Source organism: Anser brachyrhynchus (assembly GCF_964034855.1).
Source record: "Anser brachyrhynchus genome assembly, chromosome: 22".
Lineage (NCBI taxonomy): Eukaryota > Metazoa > Chordata > Aves > Anseriformes > Anatidae > Anser > Anser brachyrhynchus.
Window position 1 is genome coordinate 7,556,962 of NC_137715.1, and position 21,577 is coordinate 7,578,538.

The 21,577-nt window shown below is 56.6% G+C and overlaps 2 protein-coding genes across 14 annotated transcripts in view; both read right to left on the bottom strand.

Annotated features, from left to right (window-relative positions):
* The window catches only part of SCN4A (sodium voltage-gated channel alpha subunit 4), a 45,652-nt gene extending 33,196 nt beyond the window's left edge, over positions 1-12,456 (bottom strand). For 2 of the 5 annotated variants that reach the window (XM_080565518.1, XM_080565517.1), the window contains exons 1-3: positions 11,151-12,456; positions 786-1,084; positions 352-472 (exon numbers count right to left, since the gene is read on the bottom strand). In XM_080565518.1, coding sequence (XP_080421644.1) covers positions 352-472; positions 786-1,084; positions 11,151-12,060 — 1,330 coding nt within the window. In that variant the 5' untranslated portion in view covers positions 12,061-12,456. Of the gene's footprint in view, positions 1-351; positions 473-785; positions 1,088-10,086; positions 10,101-11,150 lie in introns of those variants that run through there. The other 3 variants (XM_080565520.1, XM_080565519.1, XM_080565521.1) reach the window with 3 other exon arrangements.
* A 4-nt stretch (positions 12,457-12,460) lies between these two features.
* LOC308181839 (vasoactive intestinal polypeptide receptor 1-like) overlaps positions 12,461-21,577 on the bottom strand; it is a 14,168-nt gene continuing 5,051 nt past the window's right edge. For 2 of the 9 annotated variants that reach the window (XM_080565540.1, XM_080565547.1), the window contains exons 2-13: positions 21,571-21,577; positions 18,694-18,801; positions 17,700-17,809; positions 17,429-17,577; positions 17,097-17,229; positions 16,385-16,538; positions 15,868-15,928; positions 15,566-15,632; positions 15,375-15,466; positions 15,097-15,226; positions 14,782-14,823; positions 12,461-14,444 (exon numbers count right to left, since the gene is read on the bottom strand). The exon at positions 21,571-21,577 is cut by the window's right edge. In XM_080565540.1, coding sequence (XP_080421666.1) covers positions 14,352-14,444; positions 14,782-14,823; positions 15,097-15,226; positions 15,375-15,466; positions 15,566-15,632; positions 15,868-15,928; positions 16,385-16,538; positions 17,097-17,229; positions 17,429-17,577; positions 17,700-17,809; positions 18,694-18,801; positions 21,571-21,577 — 1,146 coding nt within the window. In that variant the 3' untranslated portion in view covers positions 12,461-14,351. Of the gene's footprint in view, positions 14,445-14,781; positions 14,824-15,096; positions 15,227-15,374; positions 15,467-15,565; positions 15,633-15,867; positions 15,929-16,384; positions 16,539-17,096; positions 17,230-17,428; positions 17,578-17,695; positions 17,810-18,693; positions 18,802-21,570 lie in introns of all 9 variants that reach the window. The other 7 variants (XM_080565542.1, XM_080565548.1, XM_080565545.1 and 4 more) reach the window with 5 other exon arrangements.

Genomic DNA, 21,577 nt, shown 5'->3' on the forward strand with positions numbered 1-21,577 from the left:
TCACCCACCACCCACTTGGGACAGGATCCTCTGCCCTGTAAAGATGTTTCTTCCTTTCCAAGTCTCTCCAGACCTGGAAGACTTGTACTTCTTCCTAGGAAGCCCACCATGTAGACATCCTCCCTTCTCCAACCAAATTGATGCTTTGAGCTCTTGGTGTCGGAGTGCTGACTGACATGAAGGCATCCCAAACCCACTCCTTGGGAAGGGACAAAAGCACTGGGATGGCTCTTGGCCATGGTGGGGACCAGCCCATGAGACCTGCATCACAAAACACCTCTCTCAGCCCTCTTGCAGGGCTGTTGGCCCTTCCTGCATCAGGATTTGCCCTGGCAAGAGTGCATCAAGGATATGAATGGATGAGCACTTTGATGGCTCCTCTCCGGATGGGGTGGAAGGGACCCAGCAGGTAGAGGGCAGGAGTCGCCGAGAAGCGGAATATAGACTTCCCTTTGTTGAGGACTATGAAAGTCTGCAGAGAAAAGAGAGGTGATGCATTAGTCCTGCTGCACAACCCTGAACCCCCACGGACCATGAGGTGCTGTTGGAGGTGGGAGCTCTGTGCATATTTTCAATCTCCAAAAGCTTGAGAATTTGTAATGGAAAGGATGCTCTGCTTCAGAGGAGAAGCAACCAGAGCAATTTGGGGCTGTGGCTCTCCAAGGTGGGCTCAAATGAGACCCAGAAGCACAGGTGAAAGAAGGGGAGGTCCATGTTTTTTTTTATTTTTTGGGGGGGCAGCGTGTCTTGCACCTAATGCTCATGAGCTAAGCTCTGTCCCTCACCTTCTTATCCTTGTAGAAAGGGTCCAGGTCCTCCAGGGGTGTCCCGATGAGCTCCACAGGGGGGTCACCATAGATGAGGGGCAGGTTCTTGCCGGCTTCCAGGTCACTGCTGGGCTTGAGCTCCTCTTCCTCGGGCAGCTCCACCTGCTGCCGCTTTACCTTGAACGCCTCTGCCTCGGCGATGCGCTGCTCGATGGCAGCCAGTGACTCGGGGGTGAAGGGGCGGAGGTTCTCAGGGCCCGGGATGTGCGGCAGGCCGGCCATGCTCTCATTCTGCTCGCAGGATGCCTGCGCTCGGCCTGCTGGGGAGAGGGTGGGCTGAGGGGTCGATGCTGGGTGGTGCTATGTGGGGGGCATTTAGAGACTTGGCCACTGAAGCTGGATGGTGGCAAGACCTCAGTGGGCTCCTGCAGGTGGCTTTATTTCAACCAGCAGCTTCAGAACTGTTGTAATCACAAAAAAAATGCATGGATTGCACGTAGATGGACACACACAGGCTGCAGGCACCCTTTCCGTTCCTTCCACACAGACCCAACCAAGAGTACCATCTCATGGGACTTTCCTCAGGGTGCTGCACCAGCCGAGCAGCTGCATCCCTGACACCAGCCAGCTCATTCGACGTGCAGCTTCAAACAAGACAGGGTTGTTCAACGAGACCAGACACCTCCAGTACCAGTAGCACCACCCCTGCTCTTTCCCCTTAGCTTTTCCTTTTATATGCAAGCAGCTTGCATGGCTCAGAGCAAGAGGGTCCTGAGCCGGAGGAACCCGGTCCCATGGGCCAGCGGCCATTCCACGGCTCCCATCCCCACGAAGAGACAAAAGTGACCTGCGGCTCTGTGTGGCTCTGCTCCCAACAGGAAGGAGTTAAGGCTTATCTCGAGCCAGAAAGCAATAGTGGCACTTTCATACAGAGATTAGGGCCACTCTCCAAACCAGAATAGGATGGGCCATTTGGGAGCGATAAGGGTGGCTCCACAGAGAAGCAGAGCAACTAAAAGCATCGGAGGGAAGGTGCGGAGTGGATGGGTGATAGCACCCAGGGGCTGTAGCACCCAGCAAGGGCTTTCTGGGCACCAGGGATGTTCTTTCTTGGTGGCATCTTGCCTCAGCTCCACCTCGCTGCCTGCTGCACCCACAAAGACCAGCTTACATCAGAGGTGAATTTTCAGGAAATTTTGCTGGCTTCATGTGGTTTCACCCAGAATCTTGAAGTTGACTAAAATTAGCTTTCTGAAAAATATCAATGTCAGAATCAGAGGTGGAGGGAAATGTTTTTTGTTCTGGTTTCACCATTGTTAAAAAAAGTGAAGTGCAAGAGAAGTGCAGAGATGAAAAAAATGATCTGAAAACTAAAGATTAAGATGTTTTGTTTAAAAAAACCCAGCATACTGAAATAGGGAAATTCAAGATCAGTGTTGCCTGTAGCAGAGCCCTGATATGTTGGGGAAGGTGAGGTGCACACCCTCTCCTACACAAGCATCCCACCAACAAGCTGAGCCCTGAGCATCAACTCCTCCATGTGCCAACGCTTTGCACAATACTGCTGGAGAGCTGCCCCTGAAAGAGCATTAGTGTCAATACTCCTACCCCCAACCTCAAACCATGCTTAAAGCTGAGAGACTGAGACCTCCAGCCATTTGTAAGTATTGAGAAGTGGACAGTTATAGCTCTGGTGGGAAAAGCCAGTGCACAGCCAGTATCGACACATTCTTTTGCTGACTATAAATCCCAGCGATAAAAGCAAAAGCAAAGGGAGGTATTGATTTCAAGCAGTGGTGGATAACTGCATTTTAGGGACTGCCACACTCCCTTACTAGTGCTGCTGAATTGAATCTTAGCATGCAAAATGGATTTCCTGCTGCCAAGGGCTGGTGATCCCTGCAGCGGCACAGTGTTGGGGGTACCAGTGCCCACCCCCTGAGGCATCCAGCCCCAGAGATGCAATCAGAGGGCAGGGACCCCCACCATCACTGAGCCCAAGCAGCCCCTACCCCCCATGGGGTTGCGCTCCAGGGCTGCGATCAGCTTCAAAACGCAGCTGGTAGAAGGATGGGAGCAACTTGCTGCCTGTCAGGCAGCCTTGGGCTGCTGAAAAGGGGCAGCCTTTAGAAATCAAGAGCTCTAATTTTCAGTTTTTTCAGTTTTGAACCTGTTTCAATACGGGGAGAATTGTTGTCCTTGCAAATTGATTTATTTAATAGGATATACTGAGTCACACCTCTGCCAACACAGCCTGGTGCTGACCACAGCCCAGGTCAGGTACCGAAGGCCTGCCATTCCAGGCCCAAGGCTGGGACCTGATGGAAGCAAGCAAAATGGGAACTTCTGCCACCACGTCTGCCTACAGCAGCAGGACCCCACTGTTGCTTTTCACATTGATCTGTTAGAGGAAAGTCACTGCTGCATTCTCCTCTCTGTGACACTGGCGTTATTCCCAACTTACACCCGTTTCAGGCTCTGTTGAGCAGCTCTGGAAACCTGCTCTCTCCATTCCCTTCGGGCAGCCCAGCAGGTGCAGGGCTGCATCTGGCTCCAGTCAGCCCAGGTCCCACCAGGGGCACGCTGGTGGGTGCTGCAGCAGGACCCCCAGCAGGACCAACCCTCCCCTTGTCCCGGAGGCTCCGAGGACACAGCAGTTTGCTGGTGTACCCAGCCTCATTTTCCCTGGAAACTGGGTTTTGTGGAGCAGTTTGGACAAGCCTACATTACAGATCACGCCTGTGCTCTGGCTCCTTCAGCCGCGTGCTGCCCCACAAGGCTTCAACACATGGGGTGCTGCTCCCCATCCACCCCCAGGCCCCCAGCTGGGTGCTGCCCCCCAAAACCCACAGCAAGGCCCCAGCCCCACTTGCTACACCCAGCCTGCGGTGTGGCGGAGGTGGCTGGGCCTCCAGCTGCCGCCGGCCATCAGGGCCGGAGTCAGGTTTCAGCAGCCCCATGACTCTGCTCATTCCTCCCCGGCAGGAGCCGGCGCAGGAGGGGAGCGCGGGTGAGTGGCACCGGCTTCGCTTTCGGCATCGAGCACTAGGCCTGTGGCAGTGGGGATGCGCGGCTGTAGGGCGCAGAGCAAGGGGAGCTGCTGGGGCTGTCGGTACAGCCTGAAGCCGCCGGCATGGCCTGGGTCCGAGCAGAAGGGGCTCTGAGGAGATACTGCTCTGGCCGTGAAGATGCCGCATGTTTGTGAGCTGCTTTTCTGTGGTGCCTGGTCCCATGCACCCACGCTGTCCCCTTTGTGGATGTCCAGAGACGCTAGGGTGACAGCAGGGGCAGGACTAGGTCTGCAGCTCCCACACCGAGCCACCTCTAGTCACTGCTTTCCAAAAGAGAAGGGGCTGAATGCAGGCCTGCCCCACGGGTCCCCAGCCCCACGGCGGTGTGGGGCTGACAGCAGAATCCCGCCACACCAGGGACACAGTCACCCCCAGGTGCCAGGATGGCATTGGGGCTGGACTCTGCTCCCAGCCTGGTGCATCTCAGCCTGAGAGCAGCTGCTAGAATAAACCAAGATCCAGCTTTTTGCACCTCCAATATGCTTAAGTGGTTTGGGAGCAGCAACAGTTGCTGCCCAGGCATGAACCACCCTGGGCGCTCAGCCCCAGCCCTGCCCAGGACACAGGATCCCCAGAGAATGGAGGTGCTGGGAACAAGAGACTGCTCACCAAGATTTCTTTTCCATCTGGACAAGTTTTGTTTAAACTATATTTAAAAACCAAGCTATCAAAAAGTGCAAGCCTCTCAAACTATTTTCTGTCTCTACAGCAACTAAAGCTGAGATTTAAGGAGCTCAGAACCAGCATGCTTTCCTTTCTTGGCACCAGCTTAGCAGGGCTGGTGGGACCCCAAAGCCTCTGTGAGCATCTACAGTGCTTCTGCAGGGATAAAAACACACCTCCCCCAAGCAGCCACCATGTGCACAGCTTATCAGGTGTTGTTTTTGGACACGTTGCCCATGTCCAACACCATGGGTCACCACTGAGAAGCATCTTACCTCCAGTTCAGCATCACCAAGTACCAGCAGGCAACTGGGAACAGCTCCATGCAGTATTTGCCTTGATGGAAACTCAGTTTCCTCTGATATTTTCTGCTGCTCTGAGGCCACACAAATAAGTCAGCCTCCAAAATAACAGGGGCGGTTTGGAAGCTACCAGAGATGCTGCGTAATTGGTCCTGGATAATCAAGGCAGACAGAAGGGTAACAGGGTGAGCAGTCAGAGTGCTTGGACAGCCACCCTGTCCAAAGCTGGCACTTCACCCCTGCACAGAAAATAGCCTCCTGGGGGCCGAGGAAGAGGGGAAGGAGTTTCTTGGCTGCTATGTGGGCCTGTGCATGGAGAGGTGGCTGCGGGTGATACAGAGCTGCTCAGCCCATCTGCCAGGACATTGTTTTGGGAGGGCACCCGCAAGGCCAGAGTTCCCTGTACCTTAGAACCAGCCTGCTAAGCCCAGAGGGATGCACTGGTTCTCCCCCATGCTCAGGGCTGGGCACCCAAGTTAAGGCACAGAGATAGGACTGGGGCATCTTAAGTGGAGGCACCACTGCCATGAGGTTTCATCTCTAGGGATGTCCACAACACAGGACACAGCAGAGGGACCCTCTGATGATCTGCTGTGCCATAGCAAAATCACTGACTGGGGCTTGGAGAACCTGTCCCTACCCATCCGCAGGCCTGCTGTCAGGTGTCGTCCTTTTTAATAAGAAGCATTCTGGAAAGACCTCAGAAGAGGCTGATAGAGCCACAAGTCCAAGATGAGAAACAACCACTCACCAACAAGTGTAAATCAGCTTCACTCACCAAGGCAATGCTCTGCCAAGTGCTCGCCGTGCGTAACACTGGGAGCACTCCCCGCAGCAGGGATTAACAGGAAAACAATTAGCTCATGCACCAAAGCCAGCTCCAGGAGAGCTGTAGCAGCCCCCGTGCTCATAGCTGTGAGAAGTTAACACAGGGAGGGATAAACCAGCACCTAGCAGCTCAAGGGCTGGGTGAGATGGAAAGCAGCCCCAGACCCTGCCATGCACACAACCCAAGCCCACCACATGCCCACCCCTGCAGCACCACCCTCCTCATTGCCTGCACATCAAAACCTCATGGGAGACCTCACTTCCACCAGCTGAGCACCCAGCAGCTGCCTGCAAACAGGATGAGCCAGCCCTACCCACCCCTTGCTCATTTATCCCCACGAGGAGGTCAGGGTGGGGCGGCTGATGCAGCGGGACCCAGCTGGGAGCACGGGGCTCGGGGACGAGTCACAGCTCGGGGACAGGTTCTCAGCCACATGGGTGCCAAAAGCTGCTGCAAACGGAGCTTGCAAGGCAAGGACGCGCATTGCCCATGGGCTTCCATGGGAGATGGAAGGCTCTGAATCAGCAGGTGGGCATCCCACATGCTCAGACCCACATAGCCGCTCCCCTCTCCAACCCTGTGTGCGTTAATCCAAGGTTTAGCTTTAAAAAATAAAATCCCATAGGCTGGGATACCCACTGCTGCCCCACAAAAACCTATTTGGTTCAAACCCAGCCCAAGGACATGGATGCTCCATGCTGTCACAACGGCATTTATACGGCCACGGACTTTACGGGGATTAAATACCCGAGGTTTCTGTGTCCTTGTCCCCTGCTGCCTTTCACACCTCGTTACACCACAGTGCTCAGTGCAGGGACCACGGGGGACGGCAGAAGGGCCACATCCAAACATTCCCAAACCCTGCTTAGTTCAGGCTGGGACGCAGGAGGAGTCGGGAGCCGTGTGCCAGGGCGGCGAAGCCATTGGCTGCCGTGGGTCTTGTTTCAGCTTGGGGACATTTAAGCTTTTTTTTGGGATGCCTGAGTGCAAGGGGTGACATGGCTCCTTGTTGCAAAGTTTGATGGTTGGAGACAAAAAAACCACCTTCAGGAATGGTTTTAGGGATGTCATGGCTTGAGAAAGTCCTGTGGGGTGTTTACTTCCCACTGTATTTTCCCTGAGTTTTGGAAAAAACAGTGGGAAAATTGAGAAAAATCTGAAGTGAAGTGGTTTTTCTTTGCCCAGGGATAGCGTGGGGGGTGGAGAGCTTTGCTTTAAGTCACGCGCATGGGTGATTTAACGCCGCGCAGAGCAGGGCCTGGAGCTGCATTAGTGTGTTTGAGATTATATGAGTTTCTAGCAGCAACTAGGATAAACACCGCTCAGTTGTGCCAGACAAAATTAGCCATTTTATAAACAAGTTTATGTTCCTTTCTGTAAGACGATAACATGCTATTTAAGAGTCTGATGTTTACTATCCCCAGATATATGGGCATGCCTTAATGCTTGGCTGTAACTACTTTGCAAAGCCTATCTGGAAGATATGCGAAGTCTCCAAATTTTTCTTCTGCAAGCAAACGATTTGCCTGACCCTGCTGTGGGTCACCGTGTCTCCTCTGCTGCTGTGTTTCTCAGCCCACTGTGCGCTCACAGTTCTTAGGCTGCCCTGTTTTAAAGGGAGCTGATGTTAAGGCTTAATTACAAGCAAGTAACACCAGTAAAACAAATAAAAAGAATAATACAAATCCTTTCCCCAGCTCTACTTTCAAATAGTGGCAGGCTCGACAGGCTTAGAGAGCAAGAAAGAAAATAATCCCTCTTTTGCCGGCATTAAACTATGCATTACTGAGGTTTTTGATGGTCCCCAAGAACATCACCCTCCCAGTGCTGCTTGCTGTCCATGGTTTTTTATCCTCCTCTCAGTATATTTGGCAATGCAGGAATGCAGGATGCTTCCAAGCAGCATCCATCACGCTGGGGAGATGGGTGAAGTGCTGCAGGCTGCGATTTGCCCGAAGCCGAGCAAAAGGGCTTGGTCTGTGGAAAGCTGCCCTTGGAAAACAAGCGAGGCTGGTGCTGACAAACGCCTTTGCCAAGCCAGGACAGACAGACAGCGATGCTGCAGCCAGTTTGTGCTTCTCGGTGTCACTGCTGTCCCCCAGCCCAGTGCAGACCAGCCAAGGTCTCTCACCGCCTGTTAAAGCAGCGCTGGCATCGCTGGTACATCTGCATGCACCAAAGGCTGGATTTGCAGGTGAGGTCTTTTCTTTGCTGCCTCGGGGTGCGCTTTGGGACAAGGATTCGCCAGCTTTGCTTGGAGGGTGTGATACATCGCCCTGCATGCCACCTGCCACCTGCACATGCAACCAGGGTGCTGCTCCCCAGCTGCTCACGGAGGGGTCCCTGTCGTCCCCGGCTGGCTTTGGGGAGCCAAAGCCCTGGTGCTCGGCATGCCACTGCCAGCCCCTGGGACCACGGCTGAGCCCCTGCTCTGCCCTTCCCCGCGTGGGATTCACATAGACAAACCCTGAAGAAAGCGTGGCAGATTTTTGCTTTCTTGTCTTGGCCAGGGTCTCATGCAACCCCTGCAATAGCGCAGGGCACCTGCACCCCTTCTCCCCCTCCGTCTGCCCCCACAGAGCTGCCTCTGCTCCCACACCCAGCACCATGAGCCACATGGAAATTAATTTTCTGATATTCACCAGTCGCTATTGACCTGGATTTACTTGAACATGGGCGCTTTAATGCCTTTTTGCCCCCAGGGGTACCTCGATGTACTTGGAGGTGGGGGTGGCACACACATAGGCTGGAAGCTGTGAAGTCCTCAGATACTCTCCTGGCCGCAGATGGAAATAGGAGGTTGCAACATCCTGCAGCAACTCGCGCTAACCCCGTCCTGCCCGGACAGGGGAAAAGGGCTGTTACCTCATCCCACCGGGGGGGTGACAGGGGACACCGGGAATGGGTGGCCGCTGGGGTTTATTTGGGGGATTTGGCTGCAGTGAAGGCTTGGGAAGGGTTAAAGCGGGGACCCTGTGCTTGCCCCCTGCCCACTGCTGGCACTCGGGTGACATCCAAGCCCTGCTCCTCCCTCCCGGCCCTGCCAGCAGCTCCCATGTCAGCCTTGGAAAAGATCTGAGCATGGCGGCAGTGAAGGCAGCAAGGGGATGGTGGGGGGGAAGGGAGGGTGGAGGTGGGCTCGGGGACCCGCACCCTCGCCAGTGGGACCCCAGCACCGTGCTGCTGCCCATGGACGTACAGGCAGCCAAAATCCTGGGGTCACCGGCATGCAAGGTTTCCCCACGGGAGATGGACCCACTCCACGGGGTCCCTTTGCCCTGGGTGATGCTCACCAGACCCTTCTGTACACACCGCAGCGCGGAAAACAGCAAATGCTGTCCAAATATTAGCATGGCCGAGTCAAAGCAGGACACTGTGTGCTCTACCCAGTTCCCTTAAACGTGCCCTGTCCCCATGAACTGTCGCTACGTCAGGCATTTTCCTAGCACAGACTGGAGAAGTTCACAGCCTTGGTCCATCAACCTCACGTGCAGGATCTCTCCCGTAAAGCTGAGGACTGACTGGTCATATCCTGCCGTCCCTGGGGTTTTATGCAAGTGATGCTCATCTGCCATGTCCGCTATTAAATGTTTTGCAGCGCGCTTTGCTCACTGCATCCCCTTGTGATGGGGTGGGCAGGGAGGAAATGCTTGCGCTTTCCTGCAGACCTCGCTCTGCAAATCAGCCCCAGATCCAGCTGAGTGCGACGGGTGGGGGGACCGGGGTGACTATGTGCCTCTGGATTGACCCCAAAATGAGACCGGGGTTTCAAAGAGGGCCCATGAGCAATGGGAGCCCCGTGCAGTAGGGCTGGCGGGGGTGCACCCCAAAACCGAGCTGAGTCGCACCCTGGTGCTGCCGGTTTGTGTGCTGACGGGGGCCGTGGCCTCGCACCACGGTGTCCCCAGTATCACAGCCGAGCAGTCCCATTGCGTCCCGCCTCCCTGCGGGGACAGGAGCCTTCCCGAAAGGGGACACTGCGAGGCACTGCGCAGACCTTTCCTGCAACCTTGGCTTGGCCAGGCCGAGGTTTATATTTAGATCTCCAGGAGAAGCCAGGAGAAAGGCGACTTGTGACTTTTCAGCTGTGCCCACTGCTCTCTTCCTCCGGCCGGCGGCTCGCAAACGGGTGGCCCGTCACCTCCCCCCCACCGCCCCTCTCGTCCCATAAAGCTGCCGAAGCTCCGGTGGCTGCTGACACCCATGTCCCCACACCCTGCCGGTCCTTTTCTAGGGACTCTACCCTCTGCTCCTGGCTGTTTTTGGCACAGGGGGGATCAAAACCCCAAACCCCCAGAATACCGAGCTCCTGAAATGGTGACGACTGCGGGGGCTTCGCTGTCCCCACGGTGAAACCCCGTCACTAGCTTGCACTGCCAGAAAGAGAAACCTGGGGACATCCAAGCCCCTGCCCGGTGGCCTGGCATCGTCCCAGGGCTGGATCTGGCACTTACCGTTGGGTGGAAAGAGCGAAATCCCAAGGAGAGACCTTTCGGGGCCAGATTTTCCCTCTCCTTCGACTCCTGGAGGCTTTGGCTCCGCGAGTGCCTGTTGGCAGAGCAGCTGCTGCTGCTGTCAGATGGTCATGAGTGAAACCTGAGGACATGCGGGGTCCTTCAGGTAGCCTCCAACGTCTCAGCTGTGGCATTCGTCCCCGGCAGCGCCAATCAAGGGGGTGGCGGCGCCTGCATCGCCCGGCGGACCCCCCCTCTGTGCTCCACAGCCACCCGGCCATGCCCCGAGCTGGGGACATGGCCACCCGGCGTGCCCCCAGCAGCGCAGCAGGACGTGCCAGATGTTGAGGTGGACTCGGGCTTGCTCTGGCCCCAAATTGGGCGTGGGGAGGTGGTGAGGGACCCCGGCCAGCACCTCCTCACCTCTCCCAAAAGTGACGCGCAATTGGAAAGTGCAGCGGGACAACTGCAAGGCGAGGGGGAGGACGGGACGACGGGACGGGACACGGTGCCAACCCCACTGCCAACATCATCTCCAGCCCTTTGGCAGCGTTACTGCAGCCACACAGCACCCAGCGCTGGCCTCAGCTCCTCCTCTCTGCTCTGGGGGCTCCAGCTCCTGTCCCACACGAGCCCCACAGAACCACAGCACCAGCAGCACCCCACAGAACCACAGCGCCAAGTGCTCGGGGCTGGCAGGGACCTCTGGGTCCCTCTGCTCCAACCCCTGCTACAGCAGGGCCACCCAGAGCAGGGTGCCCAGGACTGTGCCCAGGGCTGTGCCCAGGACCACGTCCACCTCATGACGGCCGCAGTGCTGGCTTGCCCTGCTTCATGTCTTGCTCTGCCTTTCATGATAGGGCTTTTGGGTGCTCTTTGCATGTTTTGGGGGGGTGCATGGGGGGCACAGCGGGCACCCAGGGCAGGGAGGAAGGTGCAGGGGCGTCTGTGCCCATCTCGCGAGGTTCATCCCTTTTGGGGTGCATCGACCACCCAGCACCCAGCCTGATCCAGAGGGGACTCACCATCAGCTCTCAGCTCTGTGCCACCCTTCTGATGCTCACCTGGTCCTAAATCACCCAGCAGTGAGTTTCCCAAAATCAGTGAGCAGCCAAAACCAGAGGAAGGAGGTGGTGAAGAGCCCTGGCTTTGCTCTGAGGAGTTTGCTACAACCAGCCAAAGAGCAGCCCTGATGCATCTGGTGGTGGAGGGCAGGGACAGGGACGTCCTTCCTCTGTGGCTCTGGGGACTTTCCGCTTGCCCTCTTGGCCGTAGCAGGATATTTGGGGGATGCTTGGTGGTTCCCGTCAGCTTCCCAGCCCCCAGCTGCCCCCAGCCCAACCTTGTCACCACCGGGAAGCCCCTACAAGCTGCATGGGGTGTTTTGCTTTGCATACAGCCTAGAGCAAACCTGATGGGGGGCATACAAAGGTAGAAGCTCCAGGATGTGCTCCGGGAACCTGGGGGCACCCTGGGGTGCCCAGCAGGGCACTGGGCATGCAGGAGAGCACAGCTCTTCCTGTGTGGATAGGCTGCATCTCTGCAACCAGAATGGGAGCTTGAGGTGCTCGGGGTGCCCGTGACACTAATGTGGGTGCAAAACCAGCAACAGAAGTGCCTTTGGGGTGACAGGGTGGGATAAGGGCAGTGCCTGGCACAGCCCATGGGACCCGTGGGTGTTTGAGGTGCTTTTGCTTGCAGCTCCCCCCAAGCAGCCGGTGCTGGGTGCATCCTGACCCTCCTGTACCACCAGATCCTTGCTGCCTCTGTGAGGGCTCTGCGGGGCTGAGCTTTGGCAGGATCCAGCCCACAGGGAAGGGGCACTTGCAGCAGCAGGGTGAAGTCCCCACAGCACAGAACTGGGCACGTCCCAGAGCAGGGATGAAGAAGCGGGCGAAGCACTGGGGGCACCCTCAGCATGGGTACCTTGTGGGGCACCCCGGCGTGCCCAAGCAGTGCAGCCTGGCGTCCCATGGCAGATCCAGGGATGCGAGCAGGGAAAGAAGCAACAGGCAAAGGCACAGCACCCCTATCCCCATTGCTGCGAAGAGGGGCGGGCAGAAGGGTCCCAAATCTTGCCGAAGCCTTGGGACATGTGTGGGCTTGGCTGCCTGCTCCCCCCAAGCGGCGAGGCCCCTTACCTTCCTGCCTGTAGGGTCCCTTGGTGCTGGAGCCCGGGGTCCCCAGCCGAGCTTGCCAGAGGGCGGCTGCGGGGCCGCTGCTGCCTCCGGGGCTGTCCCGGGGATCCGGTGTCAGTGCCCGCGGCACGGGGCCGCAGTGCCACCCACCGGCTCCCGACAAAACACCCCCCCACCCAGCACCCCCCTGCCCGCACCCCCAGGGCACGGTGGGCGATGGGTGGGCGATGGGTGGGCGATGGGTGGGCGATGGGTGGCCGCTTCCTGCGGCACCCCACGCCGCGGCCCCACTGAGCCGGAGGACAGCCGCCCCAAATCTGAAGTTATAGGGCGCGATGCGGGTAGAGACACAAAACCTTTGCAAACTTTTTGCAAACCTATCGCGAAGTCCCTGCGGCAGGGTCACATCAGCCCCCCCCGTGCTCAAGGTGGAGCTGTGCCTTTGTGGGCACCACTGTGCTCTGGGATACCACGGATTCGATGCACAGCAAGCCCCAGAGGGACATTTGGGGTGCAGGTTTAGCACCAAAAAGGGCCCATCCGCAGCTGCAAATGCATGCAAAAGCCAGTGCTTTTCAAAGCTTTATGGCAACGGTGACATTCCCTCTGAGCATCCCCATCCCTGGTGCAATCTGTCTGCCTCCTCTCCCTGCCCTTATCTTCCTCGCTAATGATGGAGAGGGATGTTTATTCACCTGCGGTCTCTTGGCAGCTGCAGGCAGGCATTTATTTGGCAGCTGCTGTACCCCTCGGGAGGTTTCCTGGCCAGCGAGGCAGGATGCTGCTGGCCCGTGGGGCTGGTTAACGGAGCATCCTCCATCTCACCTCAAATCAGGTCTGGGGCTCTGCTTCCCTTTCAATGCCTCTTCGTGAGAGCAGGCGGGATCTCTGGAGATCCGGCAGTCTGGAAAGGGGCCAATACGTGGGTTTTATTTAAGGAAGGACATGTGGCTACGCGGAGAAATTACAACCCGGGAAGCTTGAGAGGCTCTGCCGAGATCGGATGGCTCGGGTCTCGGAAAAGCAGCGCGGCTGGGGGAGGTTTGGGAAAGGGCATCCGAGGCCTTTCTTGCTCCTGGAGACGCCATTTGCCAAGGCAGGAGCTTGGCGTGGGGTGAACGAGGGTTGCTCGTGGGGCGAATGGGACAGGCTGCGGCATGGGGATGGCTCTGACCGGAGGGGACGCTGGCCAGAGCTGGTGCCTGTGGGACACGGCACGCTGGCACCTCCAGGCCAGCCCAGCCGCATCCCTCCCGCAGTCCTGCTGTGTCCTCTCCATCCCTTGCCCCTCTCCCAGAGCCTGGACACTTTACCAGGCATACAGAAAAGAGATGCTCGTTCTCCCGAGGTATTTCCAGGTGTTACCACTGATGGCAGGGTTTCCACCAGCTAGCAAGCTTGGCACTGAGTTTGTGGTCTGGGTTTGTGCAGCAAACAAGCCTCTGAAAAGCAGTGCTGGATTACAGAATAAGATTTTATCGGCAAATGCCCACCGGTTCCTGCTAAAACATCCCATCCCTCTGGTGCTGGGCACTGAGTGGCCGAAGTGACAGGCATGGGAGTAGGGGAAACATCTCAGAAATATGGGGAGAATGTGAGTCACGGGAGCACTGGGGGCTTGTAGAGAGCCATTGGGTTTGGTTTGTCTTTGTATTTGCTTCTTCCACCCCCAGAATGGCTGCCAGGGGCTATGTTTAGGCGTCTTCTCCTAAGGGAAATGATTCTGTAAATAAAAGAAGGAGGGGAAAAAACCATTGGTAAATCCCTCCAGCACTGGGGCCACTTCAGTTTTCATTCTGGTGCCAAACAAAAAATGCCAGATGTCCTTCTTAAAATATTTATGTTTCCAAGCCAGCCCCAGGGCAGAAAAGGAGGAGAAGCATGCTTTGCCTTGCTGAGCAAATTGCAAGCGGAGCTCTGGGCAGGTGAGACCCCACCACGTATCAGCAGGAAGCCTCCAGAGACACCAGCACCCAAGTGGGCAGAGCCTTTTCTCACAGCAGCCTCTGAAGGTGCAAGACCCAGAACCTACAAATCCCCTTTTACTGTGTTTCTTGGGGATGTATTCATGGAGCTGCACCACCACCACCATCCTCGGGGAGGAATTCCCCCTGAACGCCATCTTTGTCACGCCGTGAAGTCTTGGGTGGCCAGGTTGAAGACATTGCTCTCCATGGACGACTGCCACTTGCCCCAGTTCCTCTTGATCTCAGCCTGGACCTGAAGCGACAGCACAGAGTGGAGCTGGCTCCAGGGGCACCCACCAGCACGCTGTGGGGGGGTGGGAGCTGCACCCCAATCGAGGGTGGAGTCGGGGTGCAAGAAAGGGGACCCCGTGCATGTCTGCGTGCCCACGTGTGCACACAGGCATGGCTGTGTGCACATGATGCGCAGCGGGGTGCACCCTCAGGGTGTCTGCACGCCCACGTGCACACACAGGCACGGCTGCACACATGTGATGCACATTGGGGTGGGCCCCTGGGGGTGTCTGCGTGCCCATGTGCAAGTCAGTGGTGCTCAAGGGTGGGTGCTGTGCATGCCGTGGGGTGACACTCACCTCCCCGTTCAGGAAGCAGTACAGCAGAGCCACCAGGAACCCCTGAAAAGCACAGAAAGAACCTGTTCCACCCAAGAGAAGGGGCCGGACCCCTCTCAGCTGCTGCCTGCATTTAGCACCCACTGTGCCTCTTACTGCGGGCAGCACAGGTATGGGATTGAACGCAAACCCCAGCAGCACATCCTGGGGGCTACTGGTGGGATGGGATGGGATGGGATGGGATGGGATGGGATGGGATGGGATGGGATGGGATGGGATGGGATGGGATGGGATGGGTACCTTGGGATTTCACCTGCCCATCTCCCCCATCTGCACCTGGTAGGAGCCGAGGACCAGCTCAAAGTACAGCCGGGCATCTACACCGATGTGTTCGGGGAAGAGCGCGAACACCACGTAGTGCACCCCGAAGAGCGGGATCAGGAGCAGTGTGGACTTGGTCAGCCTCCTGCAGAGAGGGATGGCGTGAGTGGGGCTGAGTGCGGGTGGTCGCAGTGGTCCGGGGGCCCCGGGGATGGTCCTTCCTTCAGGGAGCCCCGGGGCCTTCCGAATACCAGGGTGAGGGGAGCTGCCCTTTGCCCGAGCTATGTACTCACATGTACTGCTGCTTATAGTTTTTGCTGATGTCTGGGGACCTTATCTTCTGCGCTAACATCCTGGTAACATTGAGGAAGATGAGGAAGTTCACCTGCCATGGAAGCTTTGGCTCAGGATCTGCACAGAGCCCCAGCTGGGTCCCTGCATCCATCTGGGCCCACTGGGATGCTTGGAGTGGGGACATACTCACAAATATGGCCAGGAGGATGGGAGCCTTGATCACCCACCAGTACCGGCTGGTGTAGTCATCCCAGCAACTGCGGGAGAGGAGAACAAACCCACCCGCTCCCTTTTAGCCCAGGTCCCAGCCCCTCGCCCCATTGGCATGGGTGTGTTTGTGCCCCACCAGAAAATAGAACGAGCATTAAAATAAATTGCTGCCCCAGTTCTCCCCTCCTGAGCCTCCCACGCAAGAGGTTTGTCCCCTTGGACTTGCACAGGGGACACATGGCCAAGCTGGCCTGGAGGAAGAAGAGGGGTGGCTGCTCTTACCCATGGTTGTCGTACTGCAGCCTGGTGGCCACCCAGACGCACACCGTCAGCATGGGGACACCTGCAAGGACAGGACCCGGGCAGGGATGTGGCATCACCCTGGGGCTCTGGGCACCTCCCTTCCATCCCTTGTCCCCCCAGACCCATGTCAGAGCCAGGCCTGAGGCCCTGGAGGTGGCAGGAGGGTTCCTTCAGGTTTTAGAATGGGATGGTGGCCACTGATGGTGCTGCGCCAGTGTGTGTGTCACCTCCTGGCCACCCTCCTGCCAGCTCCTGCACCCAACCTGGCTCTTGGGATGGCTGTTTGCAGACCCAGATAGAGGAGGGGAGTGGGAAGGGTTTGCCTGTGCCCCATCCCGATCATATCCAGGATGGGTGGGCAGCAGATGCTGTGAAGCCTGGCACCAGCGGAGCCATCTGGGTGATGGCTGGGAATCAGTGACGATCTTGGGATCAATGACTGCCAGGTTCTGCACTGCTGGAAGGGGCAGATGTGCTGGGGGGGGGGGGCACTCACCCCAGCCGATGAGGATGTACCACCAGATGTAACTCCTGTCAGAGGTGAAGGTGAGCAGCAGGAGGGTCTGCAGGTACATGCCCTCCACCAGCAGCCAGTAGAAGTTAGCCAGGACTGAGTACTGAAAGAAGGCGATGGCTGCTTTGCAGTTCACCTGTGAGGATGGGGAGGAGAAAGGCTCAGTGGTGCTGGCCGGGAGGCAGACCCCATCCTGGGGATACAGGGGAGAGCTGGCCTCCCGTCCGCCTGCTCGACGAGACCCGTGGTGCCCTTCTAGTGCAGCCCCAGCCTGGGGCTCCAGCCTGGCACCTTGCACAGCTTGTCCCATGGACTATGCAGTTATTGTAGGACCTTTAGAAACCTGTATTTGTGGGTGTCATTGATGTTGTATCTTTGTCCTTTCTGTTCTTATTGGCAACCCCAAACCTGCACATCTGGAGCTGCAAGGTTTGCGTGCACGTGAGCTCTGCTGGGGTTGTGCAGAGCTACGGCTCTGCTGGAGACCAGGGATGGCTTTGAGGGCAAGAACATGTTCTCTCACAGACAGGACCCATCCAGAGATGCTGTTGTGAACCTCCCGAGGTCCACCAAGCCTTTTCCAGAGATAATCACGGCCTCTGTGTCCCTCTTTGCAGTGCTAAATCTGCTGCAAATGCAGCCAGACCCCTCCAGACCAGCACACGCGGTGCCTGTGCAGGGCTCAGCACCTCACCGTTGACATCGTGCAGTGGTCGACGGACTCGTCTGAGAAGAGGACAGCATCCTTGATGAACACGGCGGCCCCACGCAGGATGAAGGAGGTGAAGAAGTGGATGTGGATGGAGTTCCTGGTGCAGTGCAGCTTCCTATGGGTGGAAGAGATGCACTGTGTCCAGGTAGGAGAAGAAAGGGCAGCCTGAGGGTTTTATGTCTGTCTGTCCCTGGTCATCTGTGGTGCAGGGATGGTGCTGGCAGCACTGGGAGGGGAGAGGTGGAGAGCAGCCATCCTCTGCTCATGGTTCGCCTCCAGCCCCAGCTCACGGAGCAGCCAGCGTCGAGCCTTACCTGAAGCAGGAGAATATGCCAATGGCCAGGAACAGGGCTGCCAGGGACGTGGAGTAGCCGCAGGTGTAAAGCACCTTCATGGTGACAAAGTAGCCTTTCTGGAAGGGAAAGCACCAAACGAATGAGGTGGCACAGGCTGGGGGTCTCATCTGCGATGGGCAGGGAGATGGTGAAGCCTTTGCCTTTTGCAATCATGCGAACAAGCTCTGATCCCACCAAGTGACAAGGACGAGGCCACCAAAATAACCCCAACAGCACGGGACCCACTTGCCTTGGCCTCAGTGTCGTTGCCACTCCTGATGTCCTCCAGCTCGCAGGCGTTGTAGTAGGGTGGGCTGGGGAGGCTCCATCCTGCCTCGGTGCAGTTCCTCTGGATCAGCGCTGCAGCGGCAGGACGGGACCTCACAAGAGCACCATCGCCCCTCATGCCAGCCCCGGCTTCTGCACCAGCACCCCCAAAATGTCCACCCACACCTTGAACTCCGGGATGGTGCCTAAAATCACCTCCCAGAAGGACGCCCACCAGTGTGGGGGCACTGGCAGCGAGGGGCGGTGGGCACCACGGGAGCACGAGCACATCCCATCAGTGCTGTGCTGTGCTGGCAGGGCAGGGCAGGGCGCGAAAACCGGCGTGACTACCCACAGTGGGAGGGAAGGAAGGGTGGATGGGGACTTCTCCATTCATCAAGCTTCCCCTAAGCTTTTTTTTTTTTTTTCCCCCCCTAAAGCAAGCATTCACCAACCCTCCATCGCCTTTTCAATTACACCCAGCCAACGGAGCAGCCGGTGGCCATTCGGGTGCTCTCCTTTGCACTCCACTGCCTCCAAGATGGATGGAGGTGGCTGCTCCCACGGCAGCAGTGCCTGCTCTGGCCCTGAAATAATCATGATTTTGTGCTATATTTTTCACCCGTGCAGCTCAGGGCTGTACTGAGCATGTCAAGTGCATTAGTCCAGTCTGCAGATGGGGAAAGAAGCGCACCAAGCAGCTGGGGGACTGGCCTGGTGCCACCCAGCTGGAGGATGATGCCCCCAAATGCTCTGCCCACAAGGGAAAGTATCCTTTGGGTGATGAGGGGGCTTGGGGATATCCCTGGTGTGGCAGCACCCTGTGTCTCTGCTTTCATCCACCCCCCCTTGGGTTGTGTTTTGCATCGAGTTTTAAGAGGGGACAGGAGCTGTGGGACCGGAGGAAAGGGCTAGGGCGGCACCAGGATCCGCGCGAGTGGGGATGAGCATCTGGGGCTGGGTTCAGAGCCCTGCACCTTTGGACTTCTTGAAGACATGGAGGATGTCGGGACAGGCGACGGCTTGAGATTGACCGATGGGCACAGCTGGCCAGCAGCTCACTCCGTCCCACGCCGTCTGGCAGCCTAGGAAGGGACGGGACGATCAGGGGACGTGCTGGGGCGGGACAGCCCCCAGCCCCACAAAAACACGGTGTGGCTGTAACTGGAGAGTGGGGACCGGCTGGCCATCACCATGTCTTGCTGTACCCAGCAGGAACTGGGAGCATCCCAGTTCTGGGAACAACCCAAGGGGTGCAGAGAAGGGCTGGGAACTCCCTGGTGGCACCTGAAATAATGCAGGTTTCCTGAGCTGAATTTCTATTGCAGGGAGGGCGCAAAGTGCCACCCCTGTAAGTCCTGTCTGGTGAAGGGGATGCGACAGGGGAGGATTTGGAGGGTCCTGGGTGAGTCAGCAGCCTCATTTCTATATGGGATGCCCTTAGGGAGGCTTCCATCACACCAGGAGCAGCAGAGCCACCAGAGGTGCTCCTTCCTCTAAGCACTTGCAAGAATTTGCCAGGACATAGGAGGGGTTGAGGCAGAGAGAGGGGAGGAAGGAAGAAGAAAGGAGAAAGCACCACTAGACTTGCTGGAGGACAATTAGCTAAGCCACATTGTTCTCCCCTCTTTAGCACTAATCTAGGGTTTAAATGACTCCCTAATTGCCTTGGAAAGGAGCACAGCGGAGCAGATGTAGGGCCTTGAAGAATTAGTGCTGCAGCGCAGCAGGACGAGACACAGACATCACACGTCCAGGACAGCTCCCCTCCTCGCACACGTACGTGATTAACCTTGGAGATATACATTATTAACCTGGAGCCACAGCTATTCCCAGCCAGGGAACGGGGACTCAGACACGTCTAATTAGTTTTCTCTGATTTCAGCGAGGCGGGCTGGGGGTATCTGGCCAGGCTTGGAGGGCTTTGCAGGGCTGGCATTACAGCACTGAGGTACGTCTTCGTTTGTCGTCTGCTGGGACTGTTGCTGAGTGGGGTTGCTTTGTTTTTGGGGGGTGGTGCAGAGCATCTGGATGTGTCTGCCCCACTGTATAAACGCATCTTTTGCTGTATGCAGTGGTGAGAGCTGTGAGATGCCTGGTCGGGAACCAGAGGAGCTCTGCAGGGAATAAAGGCACTGAGATCAGGGGAAAAGGTTTAAATCCCTCTTCCCACTCTGTTTGCCTCTCCTGGGCTGTTGCAGCAACCAAAAAAAAAACCCCACATTTCTAACAACTGTGGAGAATGGGCACAACGTTGCCATGAAGAAGAGGTGATGGAAGCAACTTCTGCAGGGACAGAGCAAAAAATTGTGAGCAGAAAAAACAGCAGTGAGTCTCTGCAAACCTGCCCATGCCTGCAGGCGGCTGCTGTGGCTTTGGTGTCCCCACACTGTCCCCAGGAGCCACCACTTCCGCATGCTGTCCCCAGGCTGCTGCCAGCCAAAGCGCACGGCTGTGGTTTGGGTTGCCCCAAAGCACCCTAGTTCATCAGATTTTGAAACTTCCCTGAGCAAAACACTATCCTCACAGCGTTCTTCTTGACGTGGCAGAAAGGAGCTTTTTCCATCAAAATGCTGTTTGATGGGAAGTTGCAGCTCAGCATTTCCACTGGTTAATTGTATGCGGATGTGCCAGGGCTGGTGCCCTATTTTGTGCTGCTCCGACCTGCACCTGGAGATCTGCAGAAGCCTCACCGGGTGGTGATTTCTTCCCAAATACCTCACTGCAGTGAACACCACGAGTACCACAACACACTTGGAAGAAAAAGCACTGCAAAAGTGAGATCTCTAAGCAGGTTTCGAGCTGGGTTCCCCAGCATGATGCTGAAGCCTCAGGTCCCTGTCCTGGTCCTCGCTATATTGCCGCCATGCCCAGGACAGCGTCCCCCCAGCACTTTATGCCAGCTCTCAGCAGGACACTCCCCACGGTGGCACCAGCAAGCAAAGGGAAGGGATAAATTCAGTTCAGGTGGGCAGCGGGGGCTGCAGCCAAGCAGGAAACGTGGGATTAAACACTGAATTTAATTAATCGTGCCTCTTGGTTATTTTCCTAGAGTGAGATTCCTTCTCCTTGGCTGGCACGATCTGGGCTACACAACGGAACTTTTACAATCAACTTGGCTTTTCCCTGCTAAGCAGGAGGATACGTTATATCTCTGCACAGTTACTTAAGCAATTATGCACCTTAACATGCATTTATTGAGATGCTTCATTTTTACATTTGTATTAGATGAGATCCATTGAGTGACGCATTTCTTATTCACTAGGTGATAATTTTTATCCAGAATTTGAGCCAAGCTGCTCTTGGATGGAAATTGAAATGCAGTTAAAAAAAAATGTATAAAAGCAGCACTTTACTTTTTTTCTTTTCTTTTTTTTTTTTTTTTTCTTCAATTAGTTAATCAGTTTAAAAGTCCCGGATATGTAAAAATTAAGTTGCTCAAAACATGTTTTGCACTGAATCTAACTGAATTAGCAAGGCAAGAAGGGGCGCCGCGCTGTGCGATGCCTGTGGTAGGGGCCAGGGCTCTGCGGTGCCCATGCCCAATGCCTCTGCTTCGGTCTGGGGCAGATCTGGGGCAGGACGCTCTGCCTGGGGCAGAACCACGCCATCCTTTTATTGCACATGCCATAAGTGTGGGGGGCCTCAGCCTCTGTGGCTGTTTGCAGCTCCCTGCCCACCTGTACCCCCCAGCTGCTATCTCAGCCCCCTCTTTCCCTGCAGCAGCACATTTTGGGGTTCTCCGAGGATGCTGCAACCCCTCTACCATGGACTTTCATCCAAAGCCCCCCATAGCACATCATCTCCTTTGTCCCTAGGAAAATGTGCTTGCGTGTGGGGAGGGCTGCGCTCACCTTGCTG